The sequence below is a fragment of the Carettochelys insculpta genome, chromosome 29 (genome assembly GCF_033958435.1).
Source record: "Carettochelys insculpta isolate YL-2023 chromosome 29, ASM3395843v1, whole genome shotgun sequence".
In the NCBI taxonomy this organism is placed as follows: Eukaryota; Metazoa; Chordata; order Testudines; family Carettochelyidae; genus Carettochelys; species Carettochelys insculpta.
Window position 1 is genome coordinate 5,501,783 of NC_134165.1, and position 24,867 is coordinate 5,526,649.

Consider the following 24,867-nt stretch of genomic DNA (forward strand, 5'->3'; position numbering starts at 1 on the left):
ATGCAGCCTGGAAGTAAGGCCTGTTTATAGCAGTGTGGGGAGATTAACCCTCTCAAGAGCTTGCCACAACCTGTGGTGGGTTCTCCATCACTGGCAATTTTAAAACCTCTGTTGGATGTTCTTGGGATCTGCACAGGATTGCTGTTTCTAACGGAGCTGCTCTAGCTCCAGCAGGGTTTACTCAGAGTCCTGTGGTTTTTTCATACACGTCAGACCAGATCATCACAAAAATTCCTTCTGGCCTTGAAATCTACAGACCTGTGAATTACACTCTGCCTCTGTCTGCAGCCTCAGGCACTTTTGTAATGTCCTCGTTGCCAGGATCCTAATTACCAGGGGTCTGAACACCCACAGATCTATCTCATTGCCTTTGATGGAAGTAGGTGGATGGAACACATCCACTGTCTCTAAGCTCCCTAATTCCATTTTCATCCTTGCTCTCTTCCCTCCCTCCCTCTCCCGCCCGCAGGTCGAGTTGGCAACCGGTCAGTTTCCCTACAAGAACTGTAAAACGGACTTTGAGGTCCTCACCAAGGTCTTGCAGGAAGATCCTCCCCTGCTCCCAAACAACATGGGCTTCTCCGTGGACTTCCAGTCCTTTGTTAAAGACTGGTGAGTGACCGTCACACTGATGGGAATCTGAGGTCCCATTCGTGGGCCCCTGAGCCCTGCTGGGGTGGAACCAAGCCACTGCATCTCTGGGGTAACACATCAGCTGCCATGCCATCATCAGAGCTTAAAATGTCTAGGACCCCTTGCTACTTCAATAGATGTGACTCGGTGCATGATCTCCTAAGCAGATAGCAGGAGGTCCCCATGCCCTGTGTGAGGTGCTGTTTAGGGTTCCTGTTCCTGACTGGGTCTGTACCACAGCAGAGCAGGGTTTTGCTAAGTGTACTCCAGTCCATCCCAACAGGTACCTCTATGGGCCAGCTCCAGGCTGCAGCCCGTTGGGCTCCCACTACCAGACCCTGTGCCCATTCTCTGAGGAGCAGTGTCCCCTTGGGCTGCATTTCATGGCAGGGGGCTGATCATGGAGCTGCAAGTGCTGGCTGGTGGCTGGTGGGAGGGCAGAAGAATGGCCTCCGTGGCTGGTTCTGGCAACCTACGGGCAGCAGCTGGAAATAGGGGCCAGCTGCCCGAGTGCCTGCAGGGCAGGGGCATGGGGAGGGGTTCCAAGAAGCTAGGGCCACAAGTGAATGCAGGGGCTAGAGGAGAAGGGACAGGGATGGGATTTGAGGAGAAGCGGGGTGCCTGGCCATCGGCACAGGCACTCAGTGCAGGAGTAGGACCATGTAAGCGAGCGTAGTGAAATATGCGAAGTGCTGTAAGGGTCTGGTTGGGTGGTTGGCTCACGATGGAGCTGTTGCCTTCCCAGACCCAGTGTCTAGCCCTGCACTGTGGGTTGTGTCATGGTCCCTAACCTGTGTGCAGAGCTGCACCTTGGCAGAGCAACGTCTCCAGCCTGGGGCCCAGACCTTCCCTGCACTGTGGGAGAGAGGGCACCTAGCGTTAAGGCTCTGATCAAAGTTGCTATTCACCAGTCGCCAGATTTCCTCACCAACAACTGAGCTGAACAAGGGGCTGAAAGGTTTAATAGCAGCCACAGGCTGTGTTAACCGGATTGCTCTACATTTACATATGCACTGACAATAGGCCTTTACGTGGTGTTTGTAGATGAGTTTTCTTTCTTCATATTGGAAATAGATGGAGTGCGCCTGTCGGCTGACTGCTCAGTTGTTATCTGCAAAAAGCCCTGGACTTTTCAGCGCATAAGTCACCCCTGGAAACATGGTTAAAGTTGCCCCTCCCCCCCCTCCCATCAGAAATTACATCCTGGCTCTGGCCACTAGATGCTCTAGGCTCAGCCCTCCTGGCCTTGCTGTTGAGCCCCTCCGCATGATTGCCTTCCAGGAGTCTGGGCAGTCCTCGCGCTGTGGTGGCCCAGCCTCCACGGCACAGCCATAGCGCACGCCTTGGGCCTCTGGGGCTACTCCATCTGGTGTGCACACAAAGGCCTGGTCAGTTGGGGGTCAGGGTTGGTAGCAGGTAAATCCCAGTCTCTGCGCTTGGCAGTGGGTCTTCCTGGCCAGACGTTTGGTTCGGGGCTAGAGCACTTGGCCTCGGCCCTGCAAAAGCCAGATTCAAGTTCCTGCTCTGGCCCAGCCTTGAGTCAGGTTCTTGGCCTATCCTGTGTCCCTAGATGATAACATTTCCTTCTTCCGTGGGGGAGAGTGAGGATAAAGGTGGTTAAAAAGGCTGTGAGGTGATCAGCCCCTGGGGTGAGGGGAGCAATGTAAGCGCTGGGCCTGGAGTAGGTGACAGCTGTGTACATCAGCACCAGGCTTGCAGCCCAGCCCCGGGGCCCGGAGCTCTGACTGCCACTGTTGCCAAAGTAGCAGTGTCTGGAGCTCTGAGCCCCTTTGAATTGCCTCAGCATCACGACTTGGGGGGGAAGGGGAAAACACCTGGTGCATGCCCCAGGCCATACCCTTTTCACCTTTCTGGGGTGGAGCCGGCTCCCCCTCCCACCTTCCCCAGGGCTCTTAGCGCTGCTGATCAGCACTGAATTCCAGCCTTGGGTGTGGGACGCTGTTATCTCCCAAATTCCCAGGTTCTTGGGTTCCCCTCCCTACCACCACCAAGCCATTGTTCTCATGCTCCAGAGCAGCCCTGCCTGGGTGGCTGTAGGGAGTGACAGCAAAAACCGAAGTGCTTGGGACAGGCCTAGGTGCTAGAGACCCCTCAGCTAACCTCTCCCGTGAGGAGACAAACCAGATGCATTGACCTCTAGCAGCCAAGTTCATAAATGCCCCCATACCCAGGGGCTTGTGTGTGGTGCTGTCCAAGAGTGTATGTTTCCTCTCTTTTCAGCCTTACTAAAGATCACAGGAAGAGACCAAAGTACAACAAGCTACTTGTGAGTATCTGGCACAGAAATCCAACCTCCCTCTGCCCAAGCTGCCGGGGGAAGCGCCCACCCAAGGCCCCAGCTGCCATCCCCCGGCCCCATTTCCTGCTGTGCCAGGCTGAGCCCAGCAACAGGCATACTGAAGGCCCTAGAGCTTCATACCAGGCGGGGAGAGGCCCTATGGGATCTTAGCCAGCCCTCATGCTGTGCTGAACCTGTCAGTCTAGTGAAGCCCATGTACCAGTGCCACCCCTCGGTGTCAGGCCCAATAAGCAGCAAATACGAAATTTTAGTATTTTCCACTCGAGTGGGACGAGAGCCTGGGGTTGGGAGTCAGGACTCCTCCTTTTGTGGGAGGAGAATGGGATCTAGCAGTTAGGGATGAGGGGTCTGGTTATTGGGGTTCCTAGGACCTGTCCCCAGTTCTGGGAAAGCAGTGATGCCTAGTGGTTGGGTGAGTGAGATTCAGGACTCTTGGGTCCACTCCCACTTCTGCCAGAGAGTTTCTGGAATGCCTTAGGCTAGCTCGTTCTCTTTGTCTTTGTTGGCATGGGTATGCATCCCCGATGGCAAGTCTCCAATGGGAGGGTGTATGTGTGTTTGTTACTAAGCCAGGGGGAGAGGTAGGTATGTTGGAGGGCAGGGATAAATTGGAGGATTTGGCCAAGAGAAATCCGATGAGGTTCAACAAGGAGCAGTGCAGACTCCTGCACTTGGGGCGGAAGAATCCCAAGCACTGTTACAGGCTGGGGATTCACTGGCTAAGTAGCAGTGCAGCAGAAAAGGACCGGGGGATTACAGGGGAAATGAGTCAACAGTGTGTCCTTGTAGCCAAGAAGACTAATGGCATATTGAGGTGCATTAGGAGGAGCATTGCCAGCAGATCTGGAGAAGTTATTATTCCCCTCTATTGGGCAATGGTAAGGCTGCATTTGGAATATTGAGTCTAGTTTTAGGCCCCCCAGTATAGAAAGGATGTGAATGCATTGGGTAGGGTCCAGCAGAGGGAAACAAATGATGAGGGGGCTGGAGCACATGACCTGTGGGAAGAGGCTGAAGGATTTGGGCCGATTTAGTTTGCAGAAGAGAAGAGTGAGGGGCGATTTAATAAAAGCCTTCAACTTCCTGAAGGGGGGCTCTAAAGAGAATGGAGGGAGGCTGTTCTCAGTGGTGATGGATGGCAGAACAAGGAGCAATGGTCTCAAGTTAGAGTGGAGAAGGAGTAGATTGGATATTAGGAAAAACTATTTCACGAGTAGGGTGGTGACGCACTGGAAAGCGTTACCTCCATCCCTAGAGGTCTTTAAGTCCCAGCTTTACAAAGTCCTGGCTGGGATGATTTAGTTGGGGTTGAGCCTGCTTTAGGCAGGAGGCCAGACTAGATGTCCTCCTAAGGTCTCTTCCAGCCTTAGGATTCTATGATTGTCTCCCACATCCATCTCCACAAATGGGTACTTGAGTGGTTTTGTCTCCATCTTCCCCATGGGGTAGGTTGCATGTCCCCCACACTCCATTTCTGCTAGCAGGTTGCATCTCTCCTCCAGTCCTGTCTGCCCAAGATGACCTGTCCCCCAGATCCCACCATTTCCTGTTCCCATGGCTGTTTGTGCTCAGTGTCTCTCTGCCTTCACTCCCAGGAACACAACTTCATCAAGCGTTATGAGACACTGGAGGTGGACGTAGCGTCCTGGTTCAAAGATGTCATGGCCAAGACAGAGTCGCCCCGCACAAGCAGCATCCTCAGCCAGCACCACCTGCCCTTCTTCACCAGGTAGCCCCGCAGCTAAAGTGATGAGTCGGGGAGGGGGCCACACCAGCGAGAGCTTCCAGCCAGTCACCGCCTCAGGGTGGGCATGGGGAGGAAACCCATGGCCGCCACCCCTCCACGCCTTTGCAAACAGCAACTCTTCTGACACTCGGTCGAACCATTCGTTTCACCCACCCTTCTCGCTCTCTCCTCCAGCATCGCCGGGGAAACCAGGGGGAGGGTTGCTTGTTTTCTCTGGAGTGTGGGTTTATTGCTTCCCTTCCGCTAGAGTCTTTGTGTCTCGGGCAGCCGCGAGCTGAAGAAGACCTGTCCCTTTCCACATCTGTCCCATGTTCTCTCAACGCCGGGAAAGCTCTTTCCAGCTCTGGCTCTGCATCTCCAGCTGGAGCAGAGGCGGCTTCTTCCAGCTGGGGCCTGGGTTTTGAGCCACACAGGAGAAAACCTGCTCCAACCCTGGTCCTGCACCATGAGGTGGATGAGGGAAGGTGATTTCCAGCCCTGCCTTGCATCTCCAGCAGGAGAAGATAGTGTTCTTCCTAGCCGTGTCCTGCAACCTCCTTCAGACGAGAAGGCTCCGCTGGGAAATTTACATCTCCCTTGGCCCTGAGAGGCACTGTGTCACCTGTTTAGGCCTCTCTCTTCCCCCACTGCCTCCCCAAGAGACTCAAATAATGGGGAAGGGAGCCTGGAACCCTCACTCGCGCACTGTGAACAAAGACACACTTTTTTTTTTTACTACTTATTTATTAAGTTTGGACTTTGCGGTGCTGTGGGCTTCCTGCCATGCCCGTCCGCCAGCCACCTGCGTCATGATATGCCTCTTGCTTTTCTCTTGTGTTTCGGGATTGTACTGGGGGGAGGGGAAGGCAGGGGGAGGGGCACGTGAGGAGTTGCTGCTTCAGACTTTCATTAGGAGCTCAGCCCTTGCTCTGTTTTCATTTCATTTTATTTTTCCTTGGAGGTGGGACAGGGGTGGGTTTGGGGATACTTCTCGCCGGAAGCAGCTCAGCTCAAGTGATTTATGCCGATGATTTTTTTTTTTTTTTTTTTTAATTCTGTTTTTGATCTCAGGGGTTTTCCTGTTTCCTTTCTTTCTTTCCTTCTTCCTTCCTTTTTTTCTTGAGTGCGAACAAAAGTTTTTTTTGTTTTTCTTCTGTCCACAGCTTTGTATTTACCAAAGTGATCGCTGGGCTGCTGAGCCTTGGGAGAACATGCCGACGGGTGGCCGCATGTTGTTTTTCTTTTGCTATTTGAAAGGAGGGAGCAAAAATGCAAAAGAAAAAAAAAAGTTAGTTCTAGGAGGTAGAAGTGTTTGCAGCCTGCGATTTCCTCCAACCGCGGCAGCTGCGGAATTGCAAAAATCAAAGACGCTAATGAAACTTGAAGTTGTTCTTTTCCCACATCATCCTTCCTAACTCTTGCCAGTGCCCTGGGTTTGTTCAGGCATGTCCTCAGCTGGGGTGAAAGGCAAAGTGGCCATCAATGGAAAATGCAGCTGCTGTAAGTCATCCCCTCCCTTCTTGCTATGCAGGTGTAGGTCAGCGGATCTGAATCAGGGCAGCCGTGACCTCAGTGGAGTTGGAGGAGGTCCACCTGGCTCCACAAGCCTCCCTGGTTTACATTTGCTGGGGATTGGGCTGGTAATTGATGGTGTGCCTCTTTGGAAGCCTGGGGGCGTTTTGGGAGCAGGAGGCTCTGCTCCGAGCTTTTCAGGGGGATTTGGGGGCAGGAGTTGAGTGTTTGATTTTTCACTTTCCCTCTGATTTGCTGGGGGAGGCAAGTGCCCTCAGCGCTTCAGGAAGCAGGAGCTGGGAGTAGAATTCTGAAAGTCTGTGTCACAAAGTCCAGTCTCCACCTCTCTTGGCTCAGCCTCCGAATGAGAGCAGGCGGTTCCCCAGGGCTGCTGTTGACATTTAGCCCATTTTTAGCAGAGCTCCCAGCTTTTTGCCTCCAGAAGGACTTGTCTTCGCTTCCTCTCCCAGCTGCTGGCTGGAACGTGGCATTGGCTCCCCCAGGGTGTTTGGGGTAAGCTCACCTTTTCCCAGCTCTGGGCAGGGTTGGGCTCTGCAGTCCTTGCTGCTGGTTGGAGGAGCTGTACCTTGCTCTGACAACGCCTGGTGCTCTGAGCCTACGATGATGGGCATGCAGACAAAGGTGCTTTACAAAACCCAACCAAAAAATCCTGACATGGAGAATTCAGGTGCTGAGGAGGTTTGGGCTGCAAAGTTCCCTGAGGTCCTGAGTCTGGCTGCAGCTGAGAACTGTATCGCACTGGTCCAGTGATAAACAGAAACCTCTTAGCAGGGCGGCCCATACACAGCGGGGTGGCACCACCCATCTTGACAGGCTTTTCTGTCCAGCACACTGAAGCCACTCAGTGCCCACCAATCTCAGAAAGGGAGGTGGAGCCTGGGTGGGTGGAAGCATGGACATAGCTGCCTGGCAGCATCTTGCACATTGCTACATTCTGCCCTGAATGGGGCAGTCCTGGGGCAGCAGTTAAGCAGCTGGGTGGTAGAGGAGAGTGGGTATATGAGAGGGTATGGGGTTGCTGCATTCAGGGCAGGAGGGTGGGTATAGAAATCAGCAAAGCGCCAGCTTTGTCTTGGGCATCAGGAGTGTTGTGCTTTCCTAGCAGGGATGGCAGGACAGGTGGACGGGAAGGATCTTCACACCCAAAAGCAAGTTCTGGTGTCCTTCCTTCCCTACAAACTAGAGCTGGGTGGGAGAGACACATCCTCTGTAACGCGGCAGCGAAGAAACCCATCTGGCCATTGGGAAGCGAGGAAGAGGAGTTGCTCTACCTTTCAAGGGCTCATTTCTCCTTCATGGATCTCCAGAGAGAGCTGACAGCTGTTTGGCTCATCAGCAGGTGGTGAGCTGTTAATAAAACAGGGGAGAAGCTGAGAGCACTTGGCCCAGGGAATAAGGAGAGACTTGAGCTTCCGACACAAGGAAATCAGACAAGTTGTCAAAGAAGCTCTAAACGCAGTGCAGGGTGAAGTGTGACCATTCTGTGCAGCTTTCTAGACACCCTGAAGCCCAAGACCTCCCTTGCCACCACCTCCCATCTCTCCACACTCACTGTGGACCCATCAGCTATAGCCATTCCACCACTCTGGGGGTCTGGAGCTTCTGGAATGGCACTGCCAGGCCTTCTGTTCTCCATCCATCAAAGAAAATAGCCCCTGGGGGCATTAAAGAGTTGTTGGCCTAGCCAATCTATTTCCCCTCACATCTCTCTAGCACCATTCTTAGCAGTCATAGCAGTGGACCTTTGCAGGAACATCTTGCAGCTATCTCTCTACAGTTTAACTCATGCTCACAGCGTGGCTGGAGATGGAGATTATGGGACCAGCTATTGGTTCTCAGCTGTGTCCTCAGAAGTCTTCCGTGCTAAGAGATGAATATTTTGGCTTCTTCTGTTTCTAAACGTGGACAAGGCCCTCAGTCCAAACAGTGAGAGCTTGGTTCCAGCGTGGATGCAGAATAGACTCAGCTGGGTCCCCACTGTAGGGCCCTGTCCTAAGCCTAGAGTTAGAGGAGGGCACCCTCTCGTGGCACTTTCAGAAGCTGCTGCAGACGGTGCGGAGTGTTATGAGATGTAAAGGGAAGGAGTTCTCCAGCCTCGAGGACTTGCAGCCTGTGGCAGACGAGATCGATGAGGTGAACCACAGGATGATGGCGAAAGGGAGGCCGGGAGACAATGTTGTTGAAGGAGAACGAGGGAGGATTTCCAGCACAGACGGTCAAAGGGGTTTGTTACTGTAGACATGAGGGTGCCATGCATGAGATGGGGAGGTTGTTGGTGAACTTGGAAGCAAAGTATGTTGGGGATGGTGGTGAGTTGTAGGGATGCTTGTTTGGAGGCAGAACAGGCGGGGCTGGACCTGAAGTCTAGACTTAGCGAGGAAGTTTCAAAAGTTCAAGAGCAAACTAGGCCAGAGAGGACTGTGCAAAAGGGAGATGAAACCAAGGCAGGGAGCAGAATCTTGTAGGGGAGCCCAGCAGGTCCCCAGTAGGAAGCTCTGGAATGTAAAGCCATGTTTTACTCTCCAAGGTTTGGGAGGCAATTGTGCCTTGCTCCAACTCTTTCCCAGTGACAATCAAACCACTTGTTTACCACAGCAGCTGATATTTCAAGTTGTGGGTTTGCGTGATGGAAGAGTTGAGTGGGGAACTCAGCATCATGGTTTGGTCAGTGTCTGCCACTCCCTGGCATTAGCATATTGCAGGGATTCACAGGAAGGTTATTGGTGAACAGTGGTTGTCCTTACCCCCTTGTGCTACCTGTACATAACTTTGATTTCATTGGCCACATGCTCCCAAGAGACCCCACCGAAGGCCACTCTGCAAAGGGGACATGTTTGCTTTTGATGTCAGGAGAAAGCTTTGGAGGGTCTTGCTGAGTGGGAGAACCTTAATAGGAGGGAAGAGGGTTTTCATGGACCAGCAGGACATATCGGCTGGAGGTCCATCTGCTATGGAACTGGAAAGCCCTGGATGGGTGTTTGGAGCAGAAGAGGTGGAGTTTTACAATGTGACTATCCTCCAGAGAATCCATCACGTTATCCACCTTGTGCATCCACCCTCCATGCCCACTAAATGGGAGGCGTAAAGAACTCCGTTTCACTAGCAGGGTGAGAAAAAGGTTAAGAGGTGGCTGATCACTGTCTGTACATACCTATTCAGGGAGAAGATTGCTCTGAAGAGAGGGCTCTTTAATCTAGCAAAGGCAGAACGAGATACCACACAGAATTCCAACTGGAAATCAAGGCCCCATTTTTTAATGGGGATGGGGAATAACCCATAGAACCGCTTCCAAGACCTGTGATAAATGCTCCCTGCCATCACTTGGAGTCTCTGCAGATTGGATATCCATCTAAAAGATGCACTCAAGAGGTCTCCCTGGTGAGGCTCTCTGTTGTATTTCTTGATGGTCTAATGATCCCATCGGGTCCTATAGTCTGAACAGCCAAAAGGAAAGTAGATTGCAAATGGCCAAGGATGGAGAGCCCAGCACATTGCCTTCCACTGGGTCAGTGGAGATATGTTGTGGCATGGCAAGGCATGTAGGGATGGGTGGGGAGAAGAGATTTAAGTTAGAATGTCAGTGACCTGTGGCCCAGTGGGGACAGAGTTGCTGGCACTTCATGGGGGGGGTAAAGGATGTGTCTGTCCAAGCTGTGGATGGTAGGATAAAGTGGAGATGGTGAGCAGAGGCAGAGGAGGGATTATCAGAGGAAAGGAGGTGTGGAGAAGGAATTGCAGTTGGCTCCTGCGGACACTGTTTAAAACACGTTGGCAGGAAGCTGTTGTAGAATAGTCTCTGTGGCTCTTCTTTAGTACCTCCAACTAGCTGAGCTCTCTGCTGTGGCTGTTCTTCCCAAGTCCAGCACTGGGGAAGTCTGTGCCTGTGTATGTAATGAAGTAGAAATTCTAGGCTTATGGTAGAGCTTTTCAGCAGGATCTGAGCAGAGGAGCAGCACTGTCAATGCTATAAGATCGCCTCTCAAGGAACTGGCACCATTGCCTTAAGAGTCCCCAGGCAGGGGTTCAAATATGAGGACCACCCAGAAAACAGCCACCTGATCTGATGAGGCAGAGGTTTTCAGGATGGTTTCTTGTTGTTCAAACTGCTATCGCTCTGTTTGATTAACAGCCACAGGTGGGTTGGCTCCACTCCACAGATGCTGAGAGTCAGTAGTCATTTACCAAGCAGCCCAAGAAGAGTTAAGCCCAGTGATCTTAGGCAAGGAAGGATTTGATTGTATGTGAATTTCAGCTGTCAGGGAGCCAAAGTCCACAATTGTCTCAATCCCAGATTTTCTAAGATGTGGATCAGGCCCTTCATAATTAGGAGACTATCTTAACAATCAGGAGATGATCATTTTGGGTTTCTTTTCATTTACGTTCTGGCTTTTGAGCCTTTTTGAGGGCTAAAAACTCAATGAAAGCAGAGAGGCTCCTATAATCACAGGACTCCAGGAGCTGGGGGCTTTAAGAAAGATACCAAATATTGTGATTAAAAAACAGGACTTTAAGACATTAATCTGACCCTCAGCCACATAAATCAGCATTAATCTGTTGACTTCACTGGAGTGATGCTGATTTACACCAGTGGGGAATGTGACCCCAGATGGCCATTTATACCATCTGGAGATTTGCCTGATTGACTGCAGTAGAGTGACTCCCATTTACACCAGTTAGGATCTGGCTGAATCCGTCCTCTTTAATTACCATGGGTCTGATTTTTTTTTCATGTGCTCAGCCCTGCAAAGCCAAGGTCAAGTCTTCATCAGAGCATCTCTGTGGGCATTTAACTGACATGACCACATGTTCATCTGGATGCTGTTGGGTGCTGAGACCTTTTGAACAGCCAACTGTTTCACTAAGGGCTGACATGAGAGCTGAGCCCTTTAAGAAAATGTGGCCTTTAATGTGGCCTTTTCAAAGAGTCCCTTGGCTTTCAGGTTTGGGGCCATTTTGCTAAATGCAGCACAGACACATAGCAAGAAACAGTTCCAAGGAGGGTGGGGAGGGCCAAGGACACAGCAGGTCAATGAGAGAGTGAGGGTATGTCTATATTACGTGGGTTTACCTGGTCAGGGTTGATCTTCTGGGGTTTGATTGAGCGCACCTGCTAAAGATGTGTGTAATTGAACTACCTGGGGTCGGCTATGGATCCCTGTACTCCGCAATACTGTGATGAGTGAGTTTTTCCCATCAACCTCCCTCTGTGAGGATGGCCGGATAAGTTGATTGCAGATCAGTTGATTCTAGCTATGCAGTTGCCATAGCTAGAACTGCATACTTGCAATCGACTTATGTGCCTTGTGTAGACCTCCCATCAGGAATAGACCCTGAATCCTACGCCTGTGCCCCCATTAGAACTGATCTTTCCCGTCCTATTCTTGGAGCTGACCCTGCCTCGTTGATGTGTGTGATTTCAGTGGGCCTGATAATATGAACCTCTCCTCCCCTGAACAGTTCAATGCCTGTTTGAATCTCCCTGGTTTTGCGCTGTGCAGAAATAGATCTTGATTAAGGGTCATTAGATCAAAGCCATTATGGGTTAAGCGCTGAGAATGGGTTGATCCAGAATTTTTTGAAGGGCATCGCAGTTTGGTGGCAGGCAGTAGGTGTGCGAAAGTACCAGCTTCTACTGAGGGGTTGTAACCTCAAGTGTTCAAAACTGCTTCTTATCTTCTTAGAATCTCAGACCAGTAGGGGCCGCAGTCCCACGACCTTTCACTTCAGCTGAGGTCAGGTCCTGCCTCTTAAAGGAAAGAGCCCCGCTTTTCACTCATTGTTTTTGACATTGCCTAAAGTGAACACAGACCCCATGTGGCGGGATAGGGCGTGCAGTGGTGGGACGCAAAGGCTTTTCCAATTCTTTTAACTTTGGGGTGGTTTTTTCAAGGAGAAAAATTGCTGGGAAGGGGGGAGGGTAAGAAAAATGCAGTTTTATTGCATTTTTTTAAATTATTTTTTTATGTTTTAATTTAGAACAAATCTCTGTTAATATTATTTGGATCTGGGCGGTTAAGTGTTTTTTAATTGCAGACCTGACATCTGCTCTTGTTATTTTATTATATTTTTCTGTGTGTGTGTCAGTGTGCGTGTGCCCGCGCGCGCGTGTATGTGAGCGTGCAGATGTGTGTGCATGCATTCAAATGGGGATTTTAAAGGGAAAAAAAAACAAAAGAAAAGAAAAAAGAGAGAAAAAAAATCATGCCAAAGGTAGGGCAGAGAATAGCTGGGTAGACAATTATATTCTAGGCATTAGCATTTCACTATATTATCTATATATTATATTATATTATATTATTATTATTATTATTATAAATTCGCATGTTAAAAATAATAGGTGTAACTTCTATCTTATATGGAAAGAGACTTTAGCTTTTGATCGCTTGTTCATATGGTCACTTATCTGTCTTGATTCTTAGAGAGCTGATCTGAGTCTAATAAGCTCTAGTAGTTTCCCCAAGGTGGAGCTACTGGCTTTGAATCTTTTAGTAGCCACCACAAAAATTGAAAAGAAAAAAACTTTGGGTGCAATTTTCCAAAGGACCTAAAAAAAAACCCAGGAGCCGAAGTCCTGTTTTCAAAAGTGACTTTGGCACTTAGAGGCCTTGTCATCAAAGCCCTAACTGGGATGATTTAGTTGGAGTTGGTCCTGCTTTGAGCAGGGGGTTGGACTCGATGACCTCCTGAGGTCCCTTCCAGCCCTGGAATTCTCTGATTCATTGAAGTCAGTGGGCTCCTAGGGCACTTTTGAAAATTGAACCTCTTGTCTTGAAAAGGTGTCATTTGGCCAAAGTTGTGTCGAGAGGTCTGGAAGCAGAGGGACTGGCAGGCCTAGCTCATGACAGCAAAAATTCTTTCAGGGTACTGTGGACACCACTGATCTGTGTCTTTCAGTTTCTTGCAGAGCTGGCCGATTCTTGCATCAAAATCCCCCCTTTAAAAGAGTTACAGCTGCATTGGGATTCTCACTAGCTGGCTGTTTAGCTTTAAGTTTGTTCACACACATCCCTTTGCCCTTCCCTCCTCACTGAGTAGTTGCAGTAAGTCAAAACCTTAAAAATTATTTATTGGCCAGCAGGAATTTTCTGCGTGTGTTTTATGTGTCCTTTACATGTATTGTATATTTTTTAAAAATCTCCACTTCCGTTTCCTTTTTGTGGGGTCTATTGATATTTACCTAGCTATGCATATATATTTTTGTTTAGAGCTGATATGTGGCGTGAGGAGTAGATCCGGGGAATTTTATTGGGGAAAACTGAGCATCTGTAAACTCGGGAGAAAGACTTCCCTCTCTCGTGTGAATTGGCAGCTCTACAAATAAAGTCAGATGGTTTCTTTTTATTCTCTTACTGCGCAGTGACATTTTAAGGAAATGATCCTCGTAGCTGGGAGCCAAAAATCTTTGCCTCTCGGAAGATTTGCCGAGATGCTGTGGATGGATGTGATGGTGCTCAAATGGAATGTGGCATCTGCCTGCCGACTGTCTGCGAGGCTTACAGCTTGAAGACTGGGAGGAAAGTGGCTGGGGAGCCAGCCTCCCAGTGAAAGTGATGGGCTTGGGGTCTGGTCGGAGGTGCATGGCTGGTATAGAAGGCCTTGAGGATTACCACGAAGTGGGAGGAGCAAGAGTGTGGAAGTAGGTGGAGCTGGGGTTTGTGGGCATGGCCAGGATGTGTGGGAAGAGCGAGATGAGGAGCCATTGTTTGTAGCAAACAGTGCAATCAATGTATCTAAGCAGGGAAAATTACATCCCCCAGCTGGGATTGTGACGAATGCGGAGAGTCAGGATCCAGCATCTAGGCTGGGGCGGGGGATCTGATGGGCTTTCCCCTTCTTTTATGTGGGGCAGGAAACGCCAGCTCCCGCTTCTGTTCTCTGGCAAGCCCAGCGTATATTCAGGGCTTTTTCAGCAATGTATCAAAATAATGTTGGGGTTTTGCTCACACCGGAGTTGAAAAAAGCCATTAAAATAGGGTTTGGGGTGGGGTTTAAGGTTTGTTTTGTTTCATTCTGTAGCATCTGAATGTGACAGCAATGCCAAAGTGTTTAAAGAGCTTAACAGGGTGTGTGGAGAAAGGAAGGTGGTGTATTGTCAGGGCATCACCTGGTTTATTAAAGCTGCTTTGGATTTTGTTTGTGCAATTTTCTCCACCTTCTACCTTCCCGGTTCTCCCTCCCTCTTGACAGAGGTGGGGGCAGGGGAAGAGAGTTAAACAGCACCTCCTGTCAGCTGAGAAGAGAGATGTTCTCAGGTGTGAATTGTCTCTGAGTGCTGGCCTAAGGGTTCACAATCACAGAAGACACACTTGACTCCATGTGTACTGGGAGTCAGGACTCCTGGATTCTGTTCCAAGCTCTGGGAGGGGAGTTAGGGAAGGGTCAAATGGTTAGAGCAGAGGAGTTTGGGGAGTCAGGAATCTTGGCTTCAATCCCCAGATCTGGGGCCTAGTGATTGCAGGTGGAAGGACTAAAAGTCAAGACTCCCGGGTTCTGTTCTCAGCTCTAGGATGGAGAGTGATGTCTAGTGGTTAGAGCACGATGCCTGTGAGTCAGGACTCCTAGGGTCTGTGTACACAGCAAAGTTATTTCGGAGTAACAGCTGTTATTTTGAAATAACTTTGCGAGCATCTGCACAACGCAACTGCTATTTTGAAACAGCGGGTAGCTGATTTTGAATTTGGTAAGCCTGATTACGGCTTGGTCGCGTGAGAAGAATGGGTGACAAACGTCTTCCCAAAGAAATCCTCTTCGGTGAACTGGCGTGTGAGTTGAGAACAAGAGGAAGACCAAAGCTAAGATTCAAGGATACATGAAAAAGTTCTACAAGGATCCAAATTCCTGGGAATCTACATCATCAGATTGAAATACCTGGTGATGACTGCTGCAACAGGGCACATCAGTCTTCGATAGTATACGTGCAAGAGAACTTCATCGTGGAAGGAAAAACTCTGACGCTGGAATTCGGACATAGACTGACCTGCGTTTATTGTAATCAACCATGCAAATCCAGTATTGGATGGGTAAGCCACGAGAGAAGCTGCAGACTCAAACACTGCACATAGATCCTCACCGCTGCTGCTAACCACCATCTCTTGAGATGAAAAGGGGCCGTAGAAGCCTGATTGTGTGTGGACTAGTGCCTATTCTGGAATAGCTCATTCTGAAATACTTCTGCTGTGTAGACATGGTACTTTGGATTAGAGCCCCGAGAATCAGTGCTCTAATCTGAAATAGGCTCTGTTGTGTAGACACGCTATTTTGACATAAATTTTGCTTATTCTGGGGCTTCCCTGCAGTGCAGATGCATTATTCTGGAATGTTTATTTTAGAGTAATAACTCCAGAATAAGCTATTACAGAATAACCTTGCTGCGTAGACAGGCCCCAGGTTCCATCCTTATGAGGCGCCTCGGCCGTGCGATGAGATCAGTTTCACTCTGCGTGTGTGTGTAGGTGTTAAGATGACGGCTTGGGATTTATGCAATGCTGAATTCTCCTAACTCTTGGGGTGTTGAAGGAGCAAACAGCCTGCAGCATTGAGTCATGCAACATTTATTCCCCTGTGTTTCATGAGTTTCCAAAGGGTGATTGATCATTGGTGAATCTGCTTCAAAGGGGCAAGAGAAGGATGGACTCTCCAGTGCAGACACTTAAAAAAGCATCTCTTGCTAAATTTCCTTCTGTTAGACTGCATCTTCCCTAAGAAACAAGGTGCATCTTAACCCATGCTGAATGAGATCCCAGCAGCTTGTAGTTTTCACATGCTGGCAGACTGAGAGGTTGCCTTGACCTTCTGCTTTGTGTGGAAACTATATGGTGCATTGTCTTCTCTAGGATCTTGTCTGAGAAGGGTAAGGTAAGAACACACCTTGCTTCCTTCTGAAGATACTGGCCGTTGTCAGAAGACAGGGTACTCAGCTAGATGAACCATTGGGCTGACTCAGTGTCGCCGTTCTTATGTTCTTAACTTAGGGAGCTCTTAGATGTATTAGACCATCGGAGCACCAGTTCCCAGCTTGGAAGGAGCACCCTCTCCCTATCAAATCCAAGAATCATGCTGACATTTTCATGAATTGTGCATGTTATTCCTGAGCATGGACATCTTACCTGGCTCTCCCACGGTGCCTGCAGTAACTTTAATGGTTCTTAATCCCCTTTTCTTTCTCAGTTGGAGTCAGGATGACATGCTAAGGTCATTGTCTCTCTGCTACCAACCAAGCCGGTCTGGTTAATCTGTGTGGGTTTCTTGGATTTAAAAATTTAAACAAACAAACAAACAAACCCCACAAAGTATTTTAAAAGGAAACTGTTGCTTATTTTAATAGTTTTTTTTTCTAAAACTCTGTTGTTTGTAGAAACCCTCTTAGAAGCTTGAAAATAAAATAAAAAAAAATGTGTCCCTAAGTGGTTGTCTTTTTCCACTCAGCAAATGTCTCCAGTATTAAACCTTTGGTTTCTGCAACCCTCTCTCTTCCCTAAGTGATTCCCATCGTGATCTCCTTGCCCAGTGGTAAAATGCAGCCACTTCTGGGTGGGATCCCACAGCTTTTTAATGGCACGCAGTGATGCTGCACATTGGACAGCACTGAAGGGCAGCCACCTCTCAGCTGAGATACAGCGGCTGTTTAATGGCAAGCAGGGATCACTCCTGTAGCACTGTGTGGGATGCTTCAGCTGTTTTAACAGTTGCTTAGCAACTGTATGCAAGTCAAAAAGTGAAGAATCATGGTTTGATTTGAAAATGGAAGTGTCGGGGGAGGGGGGAATTAGGTTGACAGAAGGCAATTGACTCATGTTGGCATTAACTCAGCCATCAGGATTAACTGAATCTTACTTAGGGTATCACCAATAGTTCCTTACTGACCCTAGGCAAAGGACCTTGGTTTTATGTTTCATTGGAGAGACTGAAGCCTATTCGTCAGGGAAATGATAATATTCTTCCTTTAGGTTTAAAAATAAAACCGTATCTGGAGAGGTGAGTTGAATGAAAGGTCAGATCTGATAAAATGCTCAAACAGAAAATCGCTTTTACCCAACAGGGCAGCTACATGGAATTTTGCTCCATTTCCAGAACTTGTTCTCTTTCCGAGGGTCTCGTCGTCAGTTAAAATGACAGCTCTGCTCATGAAAAAAATTAATATTCTGAGACCTGTTAGGATGTGATTTTTTTAAAATACATGCTTATTAACACAGAAATGGTGCAAAAACAAGAATTTACAATTTACCTAGCCAGTGCCCTGATTGGCAGTGGGAGTCTCTGATCCGGTGGATTAAATGTACAATTTTTACCTTTCTTATGCCTCTTCCTAAAGGGAGGGTGGAACCATCTGTTAGGGCATGGGTGGGTTCCATTCAGGGGTGGTCATTACTATGCCAATGTAAGTAAGTCACGTCGATGCTCTGTCCTCCCTTTCTGTCTTACGAACTATAAGAGGTCAAAAATAATGAGTCAGGTTCTCAAAAATCAGGTGGTTTATTTAAAAAGCAAGAGGTGGTTGTTGTGTTTAATAACAAATGTTGGGGAAGAGGTGAGGGGGGAAAGTTGGATTTGCCTTCTGGTTTTGAGCCAGCAAGGGGTCACAGTTTCAAGCTTTTTCTCCTCAAACACAAGAGCAAGAAACCATTTTTTGGGTAATGAAAGCAGAGACTCATGCAATCCCCTGACTCCTGGAGTTGGAGCTTTAAGAAAAACCCTGAATATTGCAAGTATCATGAGAAAATCCTGAGAATTTCAGCACAAGAGTTTCCAGTTTTGTTGGGGCTCTACAAAGGGCTGGATGGGTCATTTGGTAAAGCCCCAAGCTCTTGAGCTACAGCTGGGTTCTGGTTCCAGTTCTGCTTCAGTATGCAACTGTAGGTAAGTCCCCCTGCCTCTCCCTCTTGCTGAATTGGGCATGTGCAGGGGATGATGCTGATCTCTCTTGTTTAAATGGAGTTGTTCAGAACTTTACAAAAGTCTCCACAGTTGCAGCCAGTTTTTCCCACCCAGTGGGTACTCGGAACCTGTCACAATGGGAGCTGCTGGGGGATGTGAACCTTTGAAAATTCTTTACATTCCCAGTTGGGAGCTGAGCCCCGGACACGCCGCACCCTCTCCATCTATCCCACAAAAAGCCCTTTGCAGATAGAGATTCTTTGCAGATTCACTTGGGTGTCTGCCTCTCAACTCTCCCGTCAGCTGGGACCTCCCTCGTCAAACACACACAACAAGGTATCCGTTGTCGAGAATCCTGAGGTTTTGGTCGGTGGCAGCCGCTGCTGACCAGAGAGTACGTGGAGCAGCTTTGTAAGGGCTTAGATGAAACATTTGTTGCACTGATTTGTTTTGCTGGAGGAATTGAATGCAGTCTTTTCAGCAGGGCCTGATCAAGTACTTAGTCTCTCTCAGGATCAGCTCCTGGAATAGCCCTGGGACAACATCCATAATTTTAAAACTGTCCCAAACTGGCTGTCTTTCTCTGGCGTCGCAGCTTCAGTGCAGGTGGCCACTTTTTAAAATTGGAGAGGCTGTCGAGGAGAGCTGCCAAAGCCATCTGATGGGTGGCAAAGAATAACCCCTTTTGGTGGAGGCATTAAAGAGCCAGGTTAGCTCACTGAAAAAGAGCAGGAAGTGACTCGATTATGGGGGAGCCTTCACAAAGAAAAATCCTGGCTCTAGAGAGTTCTTTAGTCTCATGACGGAAGGCCAAACAAGAAGCTAAAGCAAGACACATTCCAAATAGAAGCAGGGCAGGTTTTTCTGAGGGATGGCGACGGACCAGGAAAACAAATTTCCAAGCGAAGAGGTAGATTTGATATCTCACCAAGTTGTCAAATCCAGAGCAGCTGCCTTGTTTCATCAATATCTTCATCAGTGAGTTAGGTAAGGGCATAGAAAGTACACTGATAAAGTTTGAGGACAATACCAAGCTGGGAAAGGGCACAAGTTCTTTGGAGGATAGAATTATAATTCAAAATGATCAAGACAAACTGGAGAAATGCTCTGAGGTAAATACAATGAAATTCAATAAGGAGAAATGCAAAGTCCTCCAGGAAGGCACAATCAGGTGCACAGATACAAAATGGGAGATGACTGTCTAGGAAGCACTGCAGAAAGGGATCTAGGCAATGTGCACTCTCATTTTGTCCATCCATGGGCAGAATAAATTTTGTTATGCGCACCAAGGCGTGCAGATGTGCGCCACCAGTAGAAACACACGCTGCTGGCTGTGGGTGCTCTGCTAGTCAGCTGGGCAGCACCTGGATGTCTGCTGGGCAGAACACTGGATCTGGGGGTCATAGTGGGCTACAAGCTAAATGTGAGTCAGCAGTGTGCTTCTGCTGCAAAAAACCCAACCAAAAGTAAACATCATTCTGGGCTGTGATAACCGGAGTGTTGTAAGCAGGACGTGAGAGGTAATTCTTCTGCTCTGCTCTGTGCTGATTAGGCCTCAGCTGGATTATTGTTTCCAGTTCTGGTGGCACATTTCAGGAAAAAGGGGAACAAATTGGAGAAGGTCCAGAGAAGAGCAATGGAAATGATGGAAGGTCCTAGAGAACGTGAGTTAGGAAAATGTTGAAGAAACTGCATTTGTTCAGTCTGGAGAAGGCTGAGAGGGGACATGGCAAGTTTCATGTATTGAAAAAGAGGGAGGGAGGAGAAGGGAGAAAAAATATTCTCCTTAATTCCTGGTGACAGAATAAGAAGCAATAGGCTTAATTGCAGGAAGGGAGGTTTAGGCTGGACATTAGGAGAAGCTTCCTATGTTTCAGGGTGGGTAAGCACTGGGATGAATTGCCTAGGGAGGTTGTGGAATCTCCAGCGCCAGAGGTTTTTAAGAGCAAATGAAACAAACATCTGGCCAGGGGGGTTAGCTCAGTGGGTCCCAACCTTTTCACTAGTGTAGACTCCCAAACACCCCCCAAACTCTTCGTCAATTCTAGCCGCTGTGTACACTTCATTCAACAAAAAAGGAATCCACAACATAGATTCTTCTTTGAGTGATTGCTCATGTCTGTTCCAAACTGGGTGTGCGTTGGGACACTCCCAGCTGCCGGAAAGATTTTTGCCCTAGCCGGTAGCCATCAGGTTGGTGCGGAATCCCCTGGAGTGGCACCATTATGAAGACCAACATATACGCTGCTTACCCCGCCCCGGCTCCTTTCCTTTTCGGTCCACTGAGTTGCTGGAGCTCCCTATTTCTCTTACTCATTGCTGGAAGCCTTTGGTGGTGGCGTAAATAGTTTAATTAGTTGTGAATAGTTCTTAACAAGTTCCAGTTGTTAGTTATTGTTCGAAGGCAGGGGGCTGGACTAGATGACCTCCTGAGGTCCTTCCAGCCCTAGAATTCTATGATTCTATGATACTGGGAAGGGACTTTTCCATCCCTTTTGGTACTGGGGGATGCCTGGCTCCTTGGCCTCAAGAACTGCACAGCGTGTGGCAAGTATATGCCCAAGTCTGACCCGCCCATTGCTGTCTCCGTTGTCTGGCCGAAGACCACCAAGGAGACCGTTGTGCAATCTGCAGGACGGAGCACAGAGGCTTAATGTTCTCTTCGTGAAGGCGGCTTTGCAGCCAGATGTTTCCCACTCTGGAGAACTCAGCGCAGCCTCCTCGGTACAGAGTGCGCCGGCGCAGGCATCGGAGTCGGTGTGGATGAAAGAGGCTCAGCCCTGGGAGGAGGAGCCGAGCTCCCTTCGTGCAAGGCAGCATGGGAGCCGCCGATCCCTGGTGCCCAAGACAAGGAAGCATGATAGAGCTTACTCCCATTTGACGTCTAAGCATCGGGGGACCCCAAGATACCTGCTCTGCAGCACCCAGAGCATGGGCCAGAGGCTCGTGTGTTGATGCCAGTACAAGGCCAGGACCCACACACATCAGAGCTTCACTTGATGCCAGCAGTGTGTAGAGTGGCACAGGATCTCTTGCAGACTATGGCACCTTCTGCCTTGCCGCCAAGGGAGAGGTGCAGCGACCAAGCATCAAAGGGGCCGCAGGTGGTTCCCCCTCTCACCTTGCTTCCCACGGCATTGACGCTGAGCCTCTCCGTGCCACAAGCTTCGTCAGCAATGGCGCTGCCCCCATCTGCACCGCCAGGCCAGTTTCACCTTCCTCAGGTGCCCATTGCAAAGGCTGTCTCTGATGGCACCAATGCAAGCACTGGGCATCAGGCTCTGTTTCAGCTGAGACCCATAGCACCACCTTTGTCTTTGGCTTCGGACATGTCAGAGTTGGAGTCCTACTATTGAAGCTCCAGAAGAAGTAGAAGTACCCAGTCTGTGTCCTACCGCAGCAGACGCAGCCATCATAGCTGGCACTTGGACGGAGCCAGGGGGCTGTCAATGCGCCAAGCAGCTACCCAATGGCCCTTCTGGACTCCATGGGTTTTCATGAATCTCAGAGCAGTTTACAGGGCCATCTAGGATGCCCTTGGCAGCAGCATTCCTGAGGACTCCCCCAGTGCCTCGGTTGGCTCTGTTAGCTTTGTTCGGTGCACCATTGTGGGACCATACCCAGGACTCCCCTGCGGTCTCCGAAGCGGTGTGCTCGGTGCCGTCAAGTTCCCTGCACCGATGGCATCGGGGCCAGGCATCAGAACCAGATTCAGCAGTTTGGCCACTTCCGCTGCCCAGGGCACGGTTCATTTCAGCACCGGCTAGTCTGGCTCAGGGCCAGGCGCCCCTAAATCAGTTAATGACTCAGGCGCCCTTGATTTCGATGCCTGCTGAGCTACAGCCTACCCAGGGACCAGGCACCAGGAAGCTTGATCTTTGCAGGGACCCCAGGCAGGGTCATCAGGCCCTCTCACCCCAATGTCGCAACCCAACCTGGAGAGTATCTCTTCCTCTTCCTCACCCGGTGAGGCGGTGGCTGGGTCTTCGGCGTCCCCGGTTTTGGAAAATGGCTGGGTGTTCCAACAGCTCCTGCGCCGAGTCGCCCAAGGGCTGGGGGCTCAAGCAGAGAAGGATCCAGGATCACACAGACCCAGTCATGGACATTTTATCCTCCTCGGCCCCTGCAAGAGCGGCTTTGCCCTTCATTAAAACTATTGCCAATACAGCAAAGACTGTGGCAAACCCTGGCCTTGGGCTTGCCAATGGCAATTAAAAATGAATGCTGTTACTTTGTTCCCTCCCAGGGTAATGAACATCTTTTTACCCACCCTCCCCCTGACTCCCTGGTGGTTGATGCCACAAACCACGGGGAGAAGCAGGGGCTTCAGGGGCCCTCACCGTGAAAAAGAGGTGAAGCATTTGTCCTCTGCGGCGGGAAAGTTTATTCAGCAGGGGGTTTACAATTAAGAATTGCCCCTCAGCAGGCCCTGGTTAGTAGATACATGTACAATGCAGCCAAGTCCTTCTCTATGTTCGCAGAGTCAGTCCCTCCAGACTCTGCACCTGAATTCACAGCCCTGGTTGAGGAGAACAAACTCATTTCTAGAGCGGCTCTCCAGGCTGCATCGGATGCAGCCACCCAAGTCTTGGCCTCAGGAGTGGCGATGCAACGGGGGGCCTGGCTGCAAGTTTCTGGCCTTCCCCTGAGGTCCATCAAACCATTTGGGACCTTCCTTTCGAAGGCCCCACGCTAGTTTTGGAAATGACTGACAAAAGGCTACAGAGGATTTGAGGGCCACGTTGCGCTCCCTGGGCCCGCACACGCTGGCGACTCAGCACAGGCGTTTTCCTCCCCACCGTCCCACCAGACAATTTCTCCAACATCAGTGGGATCACAATAGGCGCAGGAGTCGCACTGGCAGGAGGGGCCCAACTCGGCAGGGCCAAGGGCAGGGTCACCCCAAGCCACCACTGGGCCCTAAGCAGGCGTTTGGCAGGTCAGTTGAAAGCACCACACCAAGTCCCAACCAAGGTCCAGCACATCCCGTTTTCCTTTCGCCTGTCCCCTTTCTGCCCTGCCAGATGCCGTATCACTTCGGACCAGTGGGTGCCGCGCACGGTAGAAAGGGGACATGCCATCCAATTTACCTCCTACCCCTGCCAACCCCCTCCCAGTCCTTCTTCAGGGACCCCTCTCATGAGGGTCTGCTCAAGCAGCAGGTACTCTCCCTCCTTCAATGGGGGGTTGTAGAGGAGGTCGCTTGCCAGTTTCAGGAGCAGGGGTTCTATTCTCCTTATTTCCTAATCCTGAAGTCAAAAAGGGGGCTTGAGGCCCATCCTGGAACCTTCAGAACCTTGTCCCTGGGTCTTCCTATCTCACTGCTGGAGCTGGGGGTTTGGTTTGCTGCTCCAACGTACAGGACGCTTATTTTCACACAGCAATTTATCCCCCTCACAGGAGGCTTCTGCGAGTTGTAGCGACCGGCGAGCACTACCGATTCACGGTCCTTCCCTTCAGCCTTACCAGAGCTGAAGCCTGGGGTCCTGGGCAGGCACATGCAGCATTTCCTGGATGGGCCCGCTGCTGTATGCCTTTTATCCTGCTCGTCCACCGGGTCCTCCTCAAGATACGGTCAGATGGGGCATCTGTCATCCTGGTGGCACATGTGTGGCACTGGGACTCAGTTCTGCTCGACCTGCCAGTATGCAATCCGATATTGCTCCCGTTACGCCAGGCCCTTTTGACACAGGAAGAGGGGAGAGCGTAACACCCCGTTCTTCTTTGAGTGGTCCCCGTGAATGCTCCACATTAGGTGATGGGCTTGCCCCGGCACCGCAGATCGGAAATTTCCAGCTGTGTCTCGTTGGGTTGCGCATGCGCCGACGTGTGTCGGTCCTTCACATGCTTCGGTCACGTGCGCGATCCAGTCCACTCCAGTTCCTCGATCAGCCGCCCCAGATGCTCCTGAAAGACACAAAGCAGAACTCTGAAGCGGGGAGGAACGGGTGGGTAGCGGAGCACCCACGGGGACACATCTCTGGCAGTGTAGGTAAGCTAATACTACCACAAGCGTCTTGGTAAAGACCCTGGGTGCTGAAGAAAGACCGAAGGGGAGGACCTGGATTGAAAGTGCTCCATGCCCACTTTAAAGCGAAGAAAGCGCCTGTGTGCTGGGTGGATTGTTATATGGAAATACGCATCTTGTAAGTCGAGGGCTGCGAACCAATCTCCATCGTCCAGTGCCGTGACTGTGGAGGCAACTAGTCATCTTGAAGCGCTGTCACCTAACATGGAGCACCCATGGGGACACATCTCAAAGAACCATGGTTACTACACAAGTGAGTAACTTCTCTATCTCCAGTCCCTGCACCTCACAGCCTGGAAGCTCCATGGCTAAGGGCTGTGGAGCTTTCATGCTCAGATCTAGTGAGGGAGGTGCTGGTGAACAGTAGGAAACCTTCCACAAAGTGGCCTATGTGGCCAAGTGGAAAAGGTTTTCCATCTGATGAAGTGGGTCTTTGCCCACAAAAGCTTATGCTCAAAATATCTCTGTCTAGAAGGTGCCACAGGACTTCTTGTTGTTTTTGAAGATACAGACTAAGGCCTTGATGCCCTTGAACTTAAGACTACTTATGGCATTTAAGTCAGGAGGGGCTGGCCTCCATGAAAGTTCACCCAGCAGTTATTTCAGCCTTTTACCCTGGCCCCGGGTTATATTCAGTTTTCTCAGCCCCAGTGATTAAAAGGTTTATGAGGGGCCTCAAGAAGGTCAAACCACAGGTGTTGGCCCCTCTGCCTGCATGGGACCTTACTCTGGTGCTATCAAAACTGACGGGCA

The 24,867-nt window shown here is 49.9% G+C and overlaps 1 protein-coding gene across 3 annotated transcripts in view; it reads left to right on the plus strand.

Moving 5' to 3' along the window:
* Positions 1-24,867, plus strand: part of MAP2K7 (mitogen-activated protein kinase kinase 7) — a 70,722-nt gene that overhangs the window by 42,036 nt on the left and 3,819 nt on the right. Inside the window, exons 10-13 of one of the 3 annotated variants that reach the window (XM_074979425.1) lie at positions 470-612; positions 2,875-2,920; positions 4,549-4,682; positions 5,843-17,045. In XM_074979425.1, the coding sequence (XP_074835526.1) occupies positions 470-612; positions 2,875-2,920; positions 4,549-4,682; positions 5,843-5,933 (414 nt within the window). In that variant the 3' untranslated portion in view covers positions 5,934-17,045. Of the gene's footprint in view, positions 1-469; positions 613-2,874; positions 2,921-4,548; positions 5,518-5,842; positions 17,046-24,867 lie in introns of those variants that run through there. The other 2 variants (XR_012642743.1, XM_074979426.1) reach the window with 2 other exon arrangements.